At 36.9% G+C, this 15216-nt stretch overlaps 1 protein-coding gene across 4 annotated transcripts in view; it reads right to left on the bottom strand.

Moving 5' to 3' along the window:
* Positions 1 to 15216, bottom strand: part of atrnl1a (attractin-like 1a) — a 315774-nt gene that overhangs the window by 174984 nt on the left and 125574 nt on the right. For all 4 annotated transcript variants that reach the window (XR_012372140.1, XM_073873142.1, XM_073873143.1 and 1 more), the window contains one exon: positions 7579 to 7631. Coding sequence is in view for 3 of the 4 variants with exons in the window: in XM_073873142.1 (XP_073729243.1) it covers positions 7579 to 7631 (53 nt within the window). In the remaining variant the exon portion in view is untranslated. The remainder of the gene's footprint in view (positions 1 to 7578; positions 7632 to 15216) is intronic.

The following is a 15216-nucleotide window of genomic DNA, read 5'->3' as shown; positions in this document are numbered from 1 at the left end:
AATTAGCGAGCGCATCCACCCCGCATATTTAGAGTCGGACAGCTGAATGGCTGCACACTTGTGATGAAAGCCACACTGACAGACTGAAGTCAGCAGCGTTAGTGCGAGATAACAGTTGTACGCTCAGAGCGAGAGGTGCTGCTTGTGGTCGCCGGGCTGTTTGCACGTGTTTGTGTGCTGGACAGATAGTGGCCCAGCTGCGGTATGAATCCTGTAGTTCACCATATAAGGAGCATGAAATGGGGAAGGCCAGTTGCTTTAATTTAAATTTACCAGTATTATAACCATAGACATAAGTGCAAACAGAAGTTAATCTACCTAAGCGTGACTGACAGAAGATACCGTCAATGCTGGCAAATCTGGCTCAGCATTAAAAGGAATGGTCGAACGGCAACCTCTGTAAGTCCTGACCCTGAACTTAGTGGTCAATATAACAATAAGCGACTCAAGGTTGTGAGCTGCGGTGAATTTACCCAGAGTAAGCATGTCTTAAAAATGGTGCCGTACCCTTTGAAAGGTCCTAATTTATATACATTTAGTACCGGTGTGCATCTTTGAAGTACTAATATGCACTCTTTTGTACCAATATGTACTTTTAAGGTATTAATATGAACTCTTTAGGTGCAAAGGTGTACTTGTTGAGAGTATGAATGAATTAATTAATTTATTATTTTCTTTTTTCTTCTTCAGAACATGATCATTAGTAACCAAACATATTATAACAGAAAATGAACAAATAAAAAGTCTCAGCATGTTCAAAAGAAATGAAAAAAAAAAAAAACAAGAAAGGAGAGGGAAGAAGCTAGCTTATATTTGCCTTCCCCTTTTACACAACTATTTACTATTTACCCTTACAGAATATTGTAATTTATCCTTATTGAGAAAAAGCTTAATCATTTGAAGTACATTTATCTGAAAATAACTCACACAATATAATATAAAAAAATAATTTAAATATATACAAAATGGCAAGAAACAGACGATATGTTAATTCAGATCAACCACTTGAAGAGGAAATGAGATATTTATCCCATTTTCACCTTAATTTATATACTTTTCTAATACAGACATTTTAAACCTTCTTTTGAATTGCACAATATGTTTGCTTTCCTTAATTGTTGCAGATTAATTATTCCACTGCCTCACCCCGTTGACAGATATGCACATGCTTTTGAGTGTAGTACGTGTGCCATTGATTGAGAGAGATTTCCTCTCCTTCTTAAGTTATATCTACTATCTCTTTCCTTAAACCATTTTTGAATATTATTAGGGAGTACTTTATTTTTAGGTTTGTACATAATGTGTGTAGTCTTAAGATCCATGTTTAAGATGTTTTTAAATTTTAATGTTTGTAATTTTAAAAATAAATCATTTGTATGTGCATAATAGCCAACATTGCAAACGATTCTCATTACCTTCTTCTGCATAGTGCATATCGTCTTTAGGGTGGTTTTATAGGTATTGCCCCACACCTCTGTACAATTATACAAATAAGGAAGAAAAAGCGCGCAATATAAAGTATACATTGTTTCCTGGTTCAATATATGTCTCACTTTACACAGTATACCAATAATCTTTGCCAATTTAGAACTAATGTGATTAACTTGTGGTTTCCAGAGTTTATGGTCGATTATTACTCCCAGAAAGGAATTTTCATAAACTCTTTCTAATCTGGTATTATCACACAGTACTTCAATAATTAAATCTTCAGGAATTCTTCGTTTCCCAAAAATCATACATTTTGTTTTCTTTATATTAGGAGATAATTTATTTAAATCAAACCACAATTTAAGCTTAACCAACTCTTGAGAGACAACAGATGTTGGAGATTCTCTCCTTCACAAAATATATTTTTATCATCTGCAAAGATTACAAATTTCAACATATCAGAAGTTTTAACAATATCATGTATGTATAATATAAATAATTTTGGTCCTAGGATTGAACCTTGTGGTACACCATATAATGTATTTTGGAGCTTTGACTTTACCTCTCCCATCTGCACAAATTGTTGTCTAGGTTCTAAATAGCTTTTTATCCAATTTAGTCCTATTCCCCTAATTCCATACATTTCCAATTTTTTAAACATAATGTTTACAAACAAAAAAGAGTACCGCCCTGGTGACAACTAGGGACCATTTTTCTGGTCCAACAATCAGCAGTGCATCTTTAGTCCAACAGATTTCCAACGAAAATGTGATAATAAATGAGAATCAAATGGAGGATGGGAATTTACTGGGTTGTAAATAGGGCTTTCACGGTTATGAAATTTGGGTGATGGTTAATTGCCTAATAAATTGTGACGATTGTGACAATTAATTGGCTGTTTTAGTGCTTTGACGATTATGATAATTTATTGTCTCTTTTATTGCTTTTGATTTTTTATTGCTGTTTTATTTAATTCTCATAAATTTTTTTGTTTATGAAATAATTTTCACACATTGTTGTGATTATTTAAATTAAATCTTTTGCAAGGTTTACCTGGCAGTAAATATTAATACACATAATACATATTTAAAAGTAATCTGATAATGTCTTATTTATACAGGTGCTGCAGCTCCCCCTTGTGTTTTTAGAGAGATGTGCAATCATTGCGGTGATCTGAAATCATCATGATGAGGTCAAACAATCACGATGAGACAATTGTAAAACAGGGGCGGACCTTTCCAGAAAGGAGGTAAAACTTAAACCGGCAAAAATATTTTAAAAACTAGTCAGCTATTTGTTAACATTTTCCAAAGGCCCTGTGTGACATAGTAGGACACAGAAAACTGTTTCACAAGCACATTATTCAATTTTAAATGTAATAACACATACAAAAGAAATGTTCACAATAAAAGCATACATTACAAAGTAAAAAATGCCAATTTTGTTAAATTTAACAGACCAAGATGACTGCAACACATTATCTCGGGTGACTTATTACTTTCATAAAATGGAGTAAACAGCAGTGAAACCGATAACAGAACAAAGCATGAACTGATAATAGCAATAAACAAAACAAACAAATGGTTTACTGAGAAATGTACAACTATAACTTGTTCTAAGCTTCCAAGCGATGTAGCAACTTGGCACATCACTTTGAATACAGCTCATCCAAACACAATCTGTTTTATAATATGTAAGATTTCAGATGAAACTAAATGCTGGAATGAGTTTGTTGACCACAGGAAGATTCACTGGGCTATCAATCATGAAGTAATATATGAGCATTGTGCTACAGAGACTGGAGGGGAGGTCACAATGTCCAATCCTTGGTTTTTCGGTTATAAATAATGCATTGGTAATGAATCCTCCTACAGTATATACAAGGAACAGGGGTCCGATTTGGTCATAAAGCCTTTGCAAATGCCTCGCATGTGCTTTTAAAGCGACATGCAAGTCATCCTATGTGCGTAATTGCACCAGCTTTATTAATCATAACACAGACTACTGTCTCACACAACCGTCCATGAACCTTTTAAAGGTCCCTTTATTTAAGCTTATGAGCAACAAATATCAAATGTGTCCAAAAGACATCAAAATCATGTGTTTGAACAAAGCGCAGCTAAACAACTAAAACAACTAAGGAGGCTGTGTGGATATCAGGGGTCTCATTTATAAAGCATGCAAAGGTTGTGATCTATAAAAAACTAACTTAATGGGAGAATGGGTTTGCAGGGTGGGATCTGAGGATGATTCATGTACACACACTTGCAGGTGATCTGTGATTTATAAAGGAAATATTGCTTCGTTTCATAAGTCCTAATATTTTTTGGCATACGCCATTTTTGGCTTTTGGGCGCACATAAACTTTTAGTAAGGATCCTACGCACATTATAAATGAGACCCCTGGTGCTTATCTGAGACCCTGTAATCAAATGCCTTTTGTTTAGCTCAGGAGGCTAGTCTTAACCATTCAATGTTGACACTGGAAAAGTAAAATCAGTATATAAGACAGGTTTGGTTGGTCAGATTTGTTTTAGGATAAAGGGTTTTCAGTTTTCCTTCAGTACAGACCAAGTTTATTTTTCCATTTTATAAAGTATCCATGTCTATTTCTCCTGAAAACGATAGTTGTGTTCTGTGGCTGTGTGATGTCCTTCACGTCTTGGGGTCAGCTGAGGAAGATTTTACTGATCTGCACTGGTGACAATTACTGTAACCAGATTAATCCTATTACTGATAGAGCTGTAAGACTGCCATCTAGTGCTCTGAACCTTAAGTAAGAATGCAGTATGTCCATATGATAGGGTGAACCAAAGTTGGAGTAGACCTAGAAATGTCTGAGTATACAGGATTTGACCACAAAATCAACTTTAATGTTTTAAATGTGCAATAAATGGTGCAATCCTACACGGTCCCAATCTTAAATAATCCCAAATTATTATTTTTTTTTTTGGGGGGGGGTGAAAATTAAAATGTGCTTGATACAGAATAACGACTTTGAATCATGAAGTAAATTACTGTGATATCCAAGGCATGTCTGCTCATTCACCCCAAAAAAATGCCAATCATTTCCCTAGCACAAATGCATACGGTAACTTCATGAGTCTCTAAATACACAAACATCTGTACTGAGATACCGTGAACCTCAATCAACTTGTCCAAATTTGAAACATTTCTCTAGAACTGTACATACATGTTCTATACCCTCAAGAAAAGCTATTTGTATTTAGCAACCACATCTGCAAATAAACTCTATAAGACAGATGGGCACATACAGCGGCAGACAGAAGCCAACATGAGCAACACAAGTAGTATTCTACTGCTGAGTTGCCCACTTGAGTATCAGTAGAGATGAATGCTTGTGTGATTGCACCCTGATGAGGGGTTACAGGGAAAACGCTTCCATCTGCTCCGCTCACCATGGAATCAGAATGTGCTGTAAATGTTTACCATGGTGAACAGTTAGAAGGGAGTCTGAGTTCATGCAGTGACTGATACAGGTAATATGTGAGAGCGCGCGCGTGTGTGTGTGTGTGTGTGTGTTTGTGTGTGAGACAAGTTAATATACATAAATATTTGCAAAAATATGTTTTTGAATATCATTATATATTAATGTACTTCATTTCGCATTTAGGTTTTGGTAGTTTCTGTTCCTTTTAAGACTCGCGGGTACAGCATGTTACCATAATACAAACAATATAAAAATTTTATTAGCAAAGTAGCTAAAAATGTGCAAAAAGTTAAACAAATGAATACATTAGTTTACATTATAAACGAATTTCCCCATGCTGCCTTGCGCGCAAATTTATCCAAGCTGCAAGTGTAGCATTGAGGCCATGGACCAAATTCTCCCCTCGAATAGGGAACCAATCACAGAACGGGGAGGGGCAGCAAGACAATGACGATGTCTATGCGACACACCGAAGCAGTTTGTTTATATCTATGGATCCAACATGGCAGCAAACGCGAAGTTACCTTTCGATGCAGCCTTAGATAGTGTTTTAAATAGTTTTGAACACAAGTTTATTTAAAAAAAGAGCAAGTTTTGGCGTTAAACAATTTCATATCCAAGAAGGATGTGGTCGATACCAACTTCTGTTCGGCAGTCCCGAGGCCTGGATGAGCACAAAGTGACAAGACATGTTAGCCACAGAGTTTTATAGGACCAACCTGCTAGGCCTCATCATCGACGAAGTCCATTTAACTTATAAATGGTAAATGGTATTTATTAAAGCTGCGGTCGGCAAGATATTTTTGATCATATTTACTGAAACCGACAGTCTGCTCCGATATAACAACATAAATTAGACTGTTTAAGAAAAAATCTGTGCTTCTAGCTCCACCTAGAGCCTGTTTTACAAAAATCCATAATTTTGCAATAATACTGTTGCACATGCACTGACAAGGACGAGCTCGAAGGGAGGTTGCTCGGTGGTAGTATGGGAGGGGCATGAAAATTGTAAACATTTAAAATCATCTCAATCCGCCAGAGTTGCCAACCACAGCTTTAATATCATATTGTCATCTGGTATAATAAAAACGATTGGCTATGAGCTAGGTACAGACGGATTTGATAGACATTCGTAGCGCCCAATAAACGGCACTGGGCATTCGTAAACCACGCCTCAAATACGAGAAAATTAGCATGTGGTTCCCAGACCACGTCTCATTCTCTATGGCCTCGTACACACTGCAAACTTTCAGGAGTGACAACTGTATTTAAATTTGGGAGTGAATCCCCTAAATTTTTGTTTTATGTCTGTACGGAACAAGACTCACTCTCGAAAATATGATGATTGACACAGAAATAAATATAGCAACGTTCTGCTGTCTTGCGTGCTTATCACTCACAGCTTTGACCAAAATAATTTAACAGTGTTATGATTTGCAATAAACCTCCGTCATGGTATTGTGCATTGTACGCATTTATGAGGCTGCTCGACAGTCTTGCCAGGTCCTCGTCTTTTTTGTACTTGCATACCATTTTTGCATTTAAAAGTTTATGGCTTTTGGCTCATGAAGCGATCAAGTTTTTTGGTGTTATTAAAGTGTGAAGATGCCGGTCCTAATATTAATAATTTTTTGTGCAAGATCTGGCAGCACTAGTCAACAAACGCTCGTGCCTCTGTCATTTTCTGCACCGCGCATACAGAAGACCTTTTTCCCTTTAAGTCATGTCCATGAATTAAACACTTTATTAACTACTAGTTGTTCAGTTTGGTTATGTACACACTGTGCAGCGTTTCTGTAAATGCGGTTGTCACTACCTGCATTTTGCGGGAGTTAATTCGGTTGTAGAGTGCAGTTGTCAGTCCCGTAAATTACTGAATTGTGTGTACAGAACAGGATTAAGGATTACAAGGGAAACTAAAATCCGAATTAATTTGCAGTGTTTACGGGACCTCTGAGACTGGTCTAGTGTTAGCCAGGCTACAATTGCAAGACACTTTTATTTAAATTGACTTACAGTGCATTCAAAAGCTTTATTTTTGTGCAGCTAATGCAATACTCTACCAACGGAGCAACAGTACACAAATTCTCCATTTCTATGAATGCAACATTTAGTTGAATCATCACTTAAAGTCTCTGCGTCACATGCAGCGGTATTGTTAAAATGTATGTAGATGAATATTGCTGTTGCATATATAAATGCTAATGAATTATCATTATCGTTCCCTATGCTCATTTATTTAAAACTTATTTTGCAATGGGTCTTTGGTTTAAATGATTCATCTGATTCAGAAGGACATCTAAAGTGTCCCCATATTTCTAAAAAGCAATTTACTGAGCATGTTCAGGGAATAAAAAACATAATTAGCTCAGCATAAAAACTATTTTAGGCAATTACACCAATAAAGTCCTAGTAAACCATATATACTTGTGGGGACATTTTGAGGTCCCCATGAGGAAACAAGCTTATAAATCCAACATGATGGTGTTTCTTGAAAATGTGAAGTAGGAGAAAGGTTGGGATTAGGGTTTGGGTTATGGGAAGGGAGTAGATTATACAGTTTGTATACAGTATAAAATGCATTACGCCTATGGAATGTCGCTACAAAACAGAACAGAATGTGTGTGTGTGTGTGTGTGTGTGTGTGTGTGTGTGTGTGTGTATAAGACAGAGAGTGCAAGTGTTGAAATGTAGCTTACAGTAGCATGTTCCTCTCAGTGGGTTGCCAAGGTAGCGGTTTTCAGAATCACATCTGCGGTACACAAACAAGAAAAAAATTTTAGCTCACAAATACACTGTATCTGGAAACTTGTTCCCAAACATCATGAACCTTTCTTCAATGTCTTCTTCAATGTTGTGTGCTCATTAAAATAACACAATAATTAAAAAAATAATAGGACTAGTTTGTATCAAAGCATGTAGCATTCTTGACAATACTGCTAGTGTACAGTTGTATTTCTCTAATAATTGTTCCATATGCTGGAGGTAGTAGTTATTTTGAGATGATTATAGTAGACAGGCCGTCAGGTGCTCTTGTCCTGTGAGGCCTGAGGTAGATGATGAGACCACACTTCAACTCAATTCAAACTGACAAAATTTAAGCTGCGCCAAAAGCATGTACCACCTGACTCTCTCAAGATTAGAAAGCCACGTGTGAGAGGAATCGAAAACTTAATATACAGTCTAGGTGCATGATCAAATTATGATTAACATAATTATGGTTAACAAAGAATCTTGCAAACAACAACATATTGTAGTGCATCACGATTTTAATCTTGTGCGCTATGAGAACATAATGTAATATCCAAAGTAATTGGATTCAGTGCCTTTATGCCATCCTGCTAAGTTGTTTTTATTGCAAGGATAAGAAGCAAAGTTTGCACGTTCCATGTGTTCATATGTCAAATCACTTAAGACAGACAAAATAAACTGGCTGGAGTCAGAAGCATCATTTCTGCAGTGCATCAGTGGATATGTTTACATGCACAAAATTTTGTCAATCCAACTGATTTTAATACGATTGAAGGTTACGACGATACAGTTTACATGCACCCTACATTGCAATCTGATTTAAATGTTCGTTAACATGTACATTCTGGAAAATCCAAACCAAACATCCGCACAAGCGCACAGCCAAGGTTGCCAGATTCGCGTACCAAAACCAACCAAATAGACATTCAAAACTAGCCCAAAAGCATCCCAATGACTGTCCACAGTCCAAATATCAATAAATAATTAACTTAATAATTTCATCTTTAACCCGCAGAAGAAAAAAACAACTGGTGAAAACAGTTTAAACAGTAGCCAAATCTAAACTCGAAAAAAGCAGAGGACTTGGCAACGCTACACTGCGGACAGCATATCTCGTCATGTTCACGCTCTATCTCTGGATAAATTCAAAACTGAGTTGGAGAAAGTTGTTCTTAAGAAGTTTTCAGATATATGTAATGAAAACACACTTTTTAAAAGGCACAATGCTATTTTATTGCTTTAAGTAGCATAATGTGTTAAAAGTACATATAAAAGATGTAAACTTGAGCACAAATGTTCTGCGTATGTGCACAATGTACTTTGGCATCCAACTGAAAAAATACTATGATTCACGCGTTTACATGCATACTTTTCTACTGCTGATCAAATCACAGATCGGAGTACACCACCACCTTCAATACGATCCAAATTTGCATCTTGTCGTCCTCAATCGTATTCATTAAGGTGTTTACATGAAGGCTTTTCAATACGATTGAGCCATCAATACGATAACAAATGGATTATTTGGTTGCATGTAAACGTACCTAAGCTGTGTGCCAATTCAAGGGCTGCGACCTTATAAGCATGCGACCTTAAAGGTGAGCAATCGGTCAAGGTGGCTGCCTCAGAAGTTCGCAAAGAGAACTGAAATGAGACGGTCTAACTTTCGGAGGACCCATAATTGGCGTCACCTGCTGCATGCGCCCACCGCGCCTGTCGTTTCTGACTTATTAAAATAAATATGGAATCAGAAAAATATTAATTTATTTTAGAAAATATGACACGCTGTAGATTAAACTATTCAAAAGTATATTAAATTAATCAACCTTAGAAATATACGCAACATAGAAAGAATAATGTTAACACAAAAGATAACTTTTAATAGTAAAACAGTGACAAGAATTTTTTTTTTGATAAATACACACTTTAAGTTAATAAAGGTTTTAATTGTTTATTTTAGAATATCCGGCCTTACTAGCCTCAAGTAGCGCAATCAGTCTTAAAATACGTCCTTAGAAGGTCGCAGCCTTTGAATTGGGACACAGGCCTAGTGTAACACAAGTCAATAAGTAACAGCTTTTATCAAAAACGTTGGTGTGTTAGTGCAGGGGTTCCCAAACTTTTCAGTACCGTGCATTCCTTCGCCGCCCCCAAAGGAAATTTGTGACAAAAAACTGTTCTAAAACTCAACATTTTATTAAAAAAAAAGTAATTATACAAAAAAGTAGTGCTTTTGGTTAGTAGCCTTATTTTTTAGGTTTAATTACACAGAATTCATGATAAATTAATGTATTTCATAAAATGTCATAAAACTGGGGCCCCCCTGGCACCATCTCGCGGGCCCCCAGTTTGAAAACCACTGTGTTATTGGAGCTATTTTAATAAGCAACATCTCTATAAGGGATGGGTCACAATGATATATTATTTTGCACGCCAAAACTTGTGCGATAAAAAGTTGCGCTTTTAAATCTATCCACTTTAAAGTAGCCTACTGCTGTCACAGCCATAAACATTCAGACGTCTTTGGCTAGTGTGCATGACTCACGCTGCTCTTTTGAGCGTCCTGACACGTGCTTTTAAGATGGTGTGTCAAGGTAAAAATAGTCCAACTTTAAAAAAACAGACCACAGCATTCTGTTCCACTACGTTATACTACATCTGACTGTTTCTGGGCATCTTGCGTAAGAAATGAGATGTGTGTCCAATCAGGCTCAGGTGAACCTGAAATCAGCCAAATTATACAAAGCTGTTTTAAGAATCATCAGTCATTCAGCCAAACTAGACAAGAAAGAGGGAGAGAGAGAAAGAAAGAGAAAGAAAAATAAAGAGAGAGAGAGAGAGAGAGAGAGAGTGTATGTGTGTGTGAAAAACAGAATGGCATGTCTGGTACAGTTTGAAACACCCATTATCAGCATGTAAATACTAAGTGTTTATTTTTCGCCTCATGCTACTGAAGTCATGTGTGTAGATTCAGAGCTCAATAAATAAACAGATGGATGAATTGACCAGCAGGGCAAACATGCCTGAATAAGCGCCAAATTGTCCTTTGAAGTGGAGAAGGGTTTGACAGGGCTAAGGGCCTCAGAAATAGCTGTTCTGCATCCCGGAGAAAGAAAAAAAACTAACTCAGTTTTGGATGATGAACAGTCCTGTACAGATTGACAGTCATTTGTTCTCAAAAAAAAGCATTAAAATGATTGAACATTGAAAAAAGGAATGCTGATCCCTTCAGGGGTCCCATAACATGCTATTACGCCAGGAAAACATTTTTAATGCAGACTGTTCGCCATACACAGTGGGACTATAATACATGCTGTGCATCGCTTAACAAAATATTTCATTATAGTCAAGACAGTTTTAACTCTCAACTTCTGCTTGTATTCAAAAGTAGTGCTTCTTGGCATTGCACCACACAATGCACTGCTTTCAAATGATAAACGTCTCCTGAATCCTAAACATGTAAGGGAGTGTCGTCCTGTTAAGAGGATGAGATGCTCGTGTCGTGTGGATTGGCAGCAGTCAGTCAGGAATCACAGATTAAAGCAACTGCACCCTATTCAACACAATATGAGATGACTGAAAGAGCAAAAGAGAGAGAAAATAAAAACAGCAGGTGTCAGTCAATTGGACTGTCCTCCGGTCATCAGTCTAGTGTCGAGTTTGAAAGGAAAGATATAAGACAAACAGCTGAGGGGGCAGAGGGGACCGAACAGTGAGCTAACCGTCTTCTCTCGTTCCTTGCAGCCAAACAGAGTTGTTACAGGATCTCCTCTGCCTAAATAAACAGTGTGTGTGTGTGTGTGTGTGTGTGTGGTGTCTGCTGGCAGGAGACTGAATTAGCAGATAAATCCACAGAGCTGTCTTGGTGTTTAATGTGTCACTCTGTGTTCCAGATCTGTCTGTCAAAACCACACACATTTGTTGCTTGCAGGGTTTAAGCACCCTCACTTGGGTACTCCTCACGAGGGCCTGTCTAATGAAATTGTGACTAGTGTTGCTTTCGTCAATGGAAATTATGACTAAATATTGTCGTCAATGAACATTTATCACATGGTGAATGTTGGTCACCGAAGAGTTTTGATATTTTTCCTAACCGAAAATAGTCCCCTTGGTTACTTTCAATAGCAGGGGACTATTTTCGTTCAGTGCGTAAAATCACTACGCCTGCTGCAGCCATGTTACATCAGCAAAGTCCTCGATTATTACGCCAGTGTGAGAGTATAGTTCATAGCCATATCGGCCTAGAAAATCACAACTTTTAATTTTCTGTTGGTCTTAGTACATAATGTTACTACAGAAGAGTCAAGTTTTAAAATAGGAAAAATATCAATATGGTTATTTTTTAGCACAATGCTAATGGTCTAATCAGATTCAATAGATTGTGCTAAGCTATGCTAAAAGTGCTAGCGCCAGACCCAAAGATCAGCTGAACGGATACCAAAACGATAAAAATCAGATGTTTAACTCTGGGGAGCTAGAAAATTAGCATATTTTTTAAAAAGTGGAGTGTCCCTTTAAGCTACAAATGTGAAAGGGTAGCACCCTAGTCATAGCTTTTGAACATGTTTCTCACTAAGCACAATTATTTAAAAATAATAACCAAGCCGCTTAATATCTTTGCCACTTGCACAACTGCAAAAATAACTGTGGACTGTGGCACTGTCTGTTGTTGCTCCGCCAAACAGGTAGTCCAATCCCAAACACAATACAAGTCACTGGTGGAGGCAACATTGCTGTGTAAGGTTCAAATGTTGAATGAATGAAAATGATGCCTGTCGTAAACAGGCACTTTGCTGTTCCTAAGCTATAAAAAGACAAAAATGGTATTTTAATAATAATATTATCTTCTTCTCTCTTTGTAAATGAAGCAGCAGCTGTTTGCTTGATGTACTTTCCCTCAGAGACACGTGTTGTAAATAACTCTTACAAAAAGTCAAGAAAAACAAGCCACTTAGGAGATCTGAGAACAAAAAATTGGCATCTCCATTTCATCACATGCTAGCAATATCCAAACTTCCGCAAAACTATCATCACATTATATAACTTATTTCATTTTAATAAAATAAATACATGCATGCATTAAAGTAAGCCACTCAGATCATTAAAGGTGCCAAAGAATGAATTGATACAATATGTTACATTGTTCTCTGATATCTACATTAGAGGTCTTCTCGGGTCCAAAGAAATATACCCGACCCGAAATGACCCGAATCTCTTTAAAACTCCGGTGGCCTCGCAACCAATTTGGCGAGCTGCTCCATTTTTACTTTGTTATCTGATGACGACACCAAGGTAACTGATAAAATGTACATTTAAAATTGACTGACATGTCTGTCTCAACGAAAATTAACCTACCGACACCCACACAATGTTGCAAGCGCTCTTGGCAAACAGATGAGAGGTTTGAAAAGGACATTGACGCACACACACGAGAGAGTTTGAGTTTTCTCGGGTCTGTTCAGCAAAATCACATTCATTTTAAAATCCCGATGCCGCTATTATTGTACTCGACCCGTGTCGGAGGGGCATGTAAAACTTTAAGACCCGAACTCGATCGGGTCTCGGGTCGGACCTCGGGTTTTCGGATCTAAGTGGACCCTTGAAGACCTCTAATCTACATAGAAGGTATGTGACTTTGTGTATAAAGTGTAAAAATTATCCAGAGAAGGTTTTAAATGTGTATTTACAACCCTATGATTTGTCCCCAAAATAAAAAATGTCTATTATTACCTTATTTGAAAGGGTCATGAATAATAATGTTGAGCTCTGCTCTGATTGGCTGTTTCTCAGAGTGGCTCATTTCAGTAGCTCTTTATGTTTGAGTGACTAAGATACAGATTTTGAGGAATAATCAATTACTGTGAGATTGTAATGGATGTTTCTGAGTGCTAAGTTTGTGTTTTTTCGGCATGGACCATGGCCGTGACGCCAATAAACGGAAACGACGAGATGATTTATGGACATACTTTCAGTATAACCCATCAGAAAGAAAAACGGAATGCATATTGGGAGACGACGGTAAATGTGGCCACAAACTATGTGGAAAGAATACCAACAATGTCAAACGGCACCTGAAGGCTCATCACACTATTTTTTTAAAGGTAACTAACAAGTCACGCTGTTAACATATCATATACATTCAATTTTACTCGACAATCGGCTTGTGACACATTTCATGGTAAGCTTAAGGTTTTACATGTATCTGCTTGTCAATCCTAAGCCCATTTCCAAAACTTTTTGTGGTGTATTAACAAGGCAAGGCACGCGTTTCTCAACTTTATAAGCGAGGTCTCAGCGTAACACACAAACTCAACATGATGAGGGTATATCAGGCTCAACTTTTTTGTTATGACATGCGCAGAAGGCACACCGACTAAAACAACGGCAAGCCGTCAGGGACAACCTTAATGCACATTTTAGTAGTGTTAAATACACCACACTTTTTAACCTAAATTAATTTGTTAAATACTACATTTTTGACTAAAATTGACTTAAACTTGACTAAAACTTTTTTGCGTTTTTAATGACTAAACTTGACTTAAACCTTTTTGTGTTTTCGTCGACTAAAACTTGACTAAAACTATCAAGTTTATAAGTGACTAAAATGTGACTAAAACTAAAAAGCATTTTCGTCTAAGACTAAAAGTCTAAGACTAAAAGTCTAAGACTAAAACTAAAAGGGCTGCCAAAAACAACACTGTTAACATCGGCGTTATGTTGAGACTGGCCTGTTTTCCAGTGGTCTTTGGCATGCACAAGGTTTACATATGAAGAAGAAAACAATTGTGTTTGAGGCTCACGATATGTCATCATTACTCATATTATTCATCTATGCCTAGGTAAATACAGTTTTACATTATACGGCACCTTTAGAGTAAAAAGGTCCAAATAAATTTGCTAATTTTGCATTTGGCAACACCTGTTTACCTAGCTGCTGTGTCACTGCTCAGCACTCAAGAGAAATGCTCTGATATTATTTAAGGTCACAGAGTACATGCTCTAGCAAAAAAGATGAACCTTAATGAATTGGCTTAATATGATGTTTTAATAAGCATTAGAGTACTAAGTATTTGTATTATGCAGTAAACAATTCATAAAAGCAAAACAATTATGAATCTCAAGGCTATATTGGTGTCTTTTGCAATGATACAAATAATAAAAAGTACATTATTAGACTTCTGAGGCTAACCAAAAATTACTTGCCCTATTCTAAAACCAGATATGAAGGCTGTAGTGTAGTAAATTTTTGATATCAGAAGAGTGTGCATGTACTGTACACGCACTGACAGATTTTTGAAACCCCTGTATACATTGTAAGCGTAGATTGGGCATGCGCATACAAGAGAATTTAGTATGTAAGAAGCAATGCTTCTAACGTCTGTGTACATGTACGAGTTAAATAAACTATACTTTGCAAGGCTGTGTGTTCAAGCAGGTGTGTACGTTCGAGTAGTAAAACTGACTATACTCCGGGTTTAAGATTACTCCGGGCTTAGCTAATTTTTTTGTAACTTCACATGTATAAGGCAATCCTAGAATGCAATGCACTGTAATGAACAAAATGTGAATTATAAATATATCAATCT

Source organism: Misgurnus anguillicaudatus, chromosome 11 (genome assembly GCF_027580225.2).
Source record: "Misgurnus anguillicaudatus chromosome 11, ASM2758022v2, whole genome shotgun sequence".
NCBI lineage: Eukaryota > Metazoa > Chordata > Actinopteri > Cypriniformes > Cobitidae > Misgurnus > Misgurnus anguillicaudatus.
This window is presented reverse-complemented; position numbering and strand designations above follow the sequence as displayed.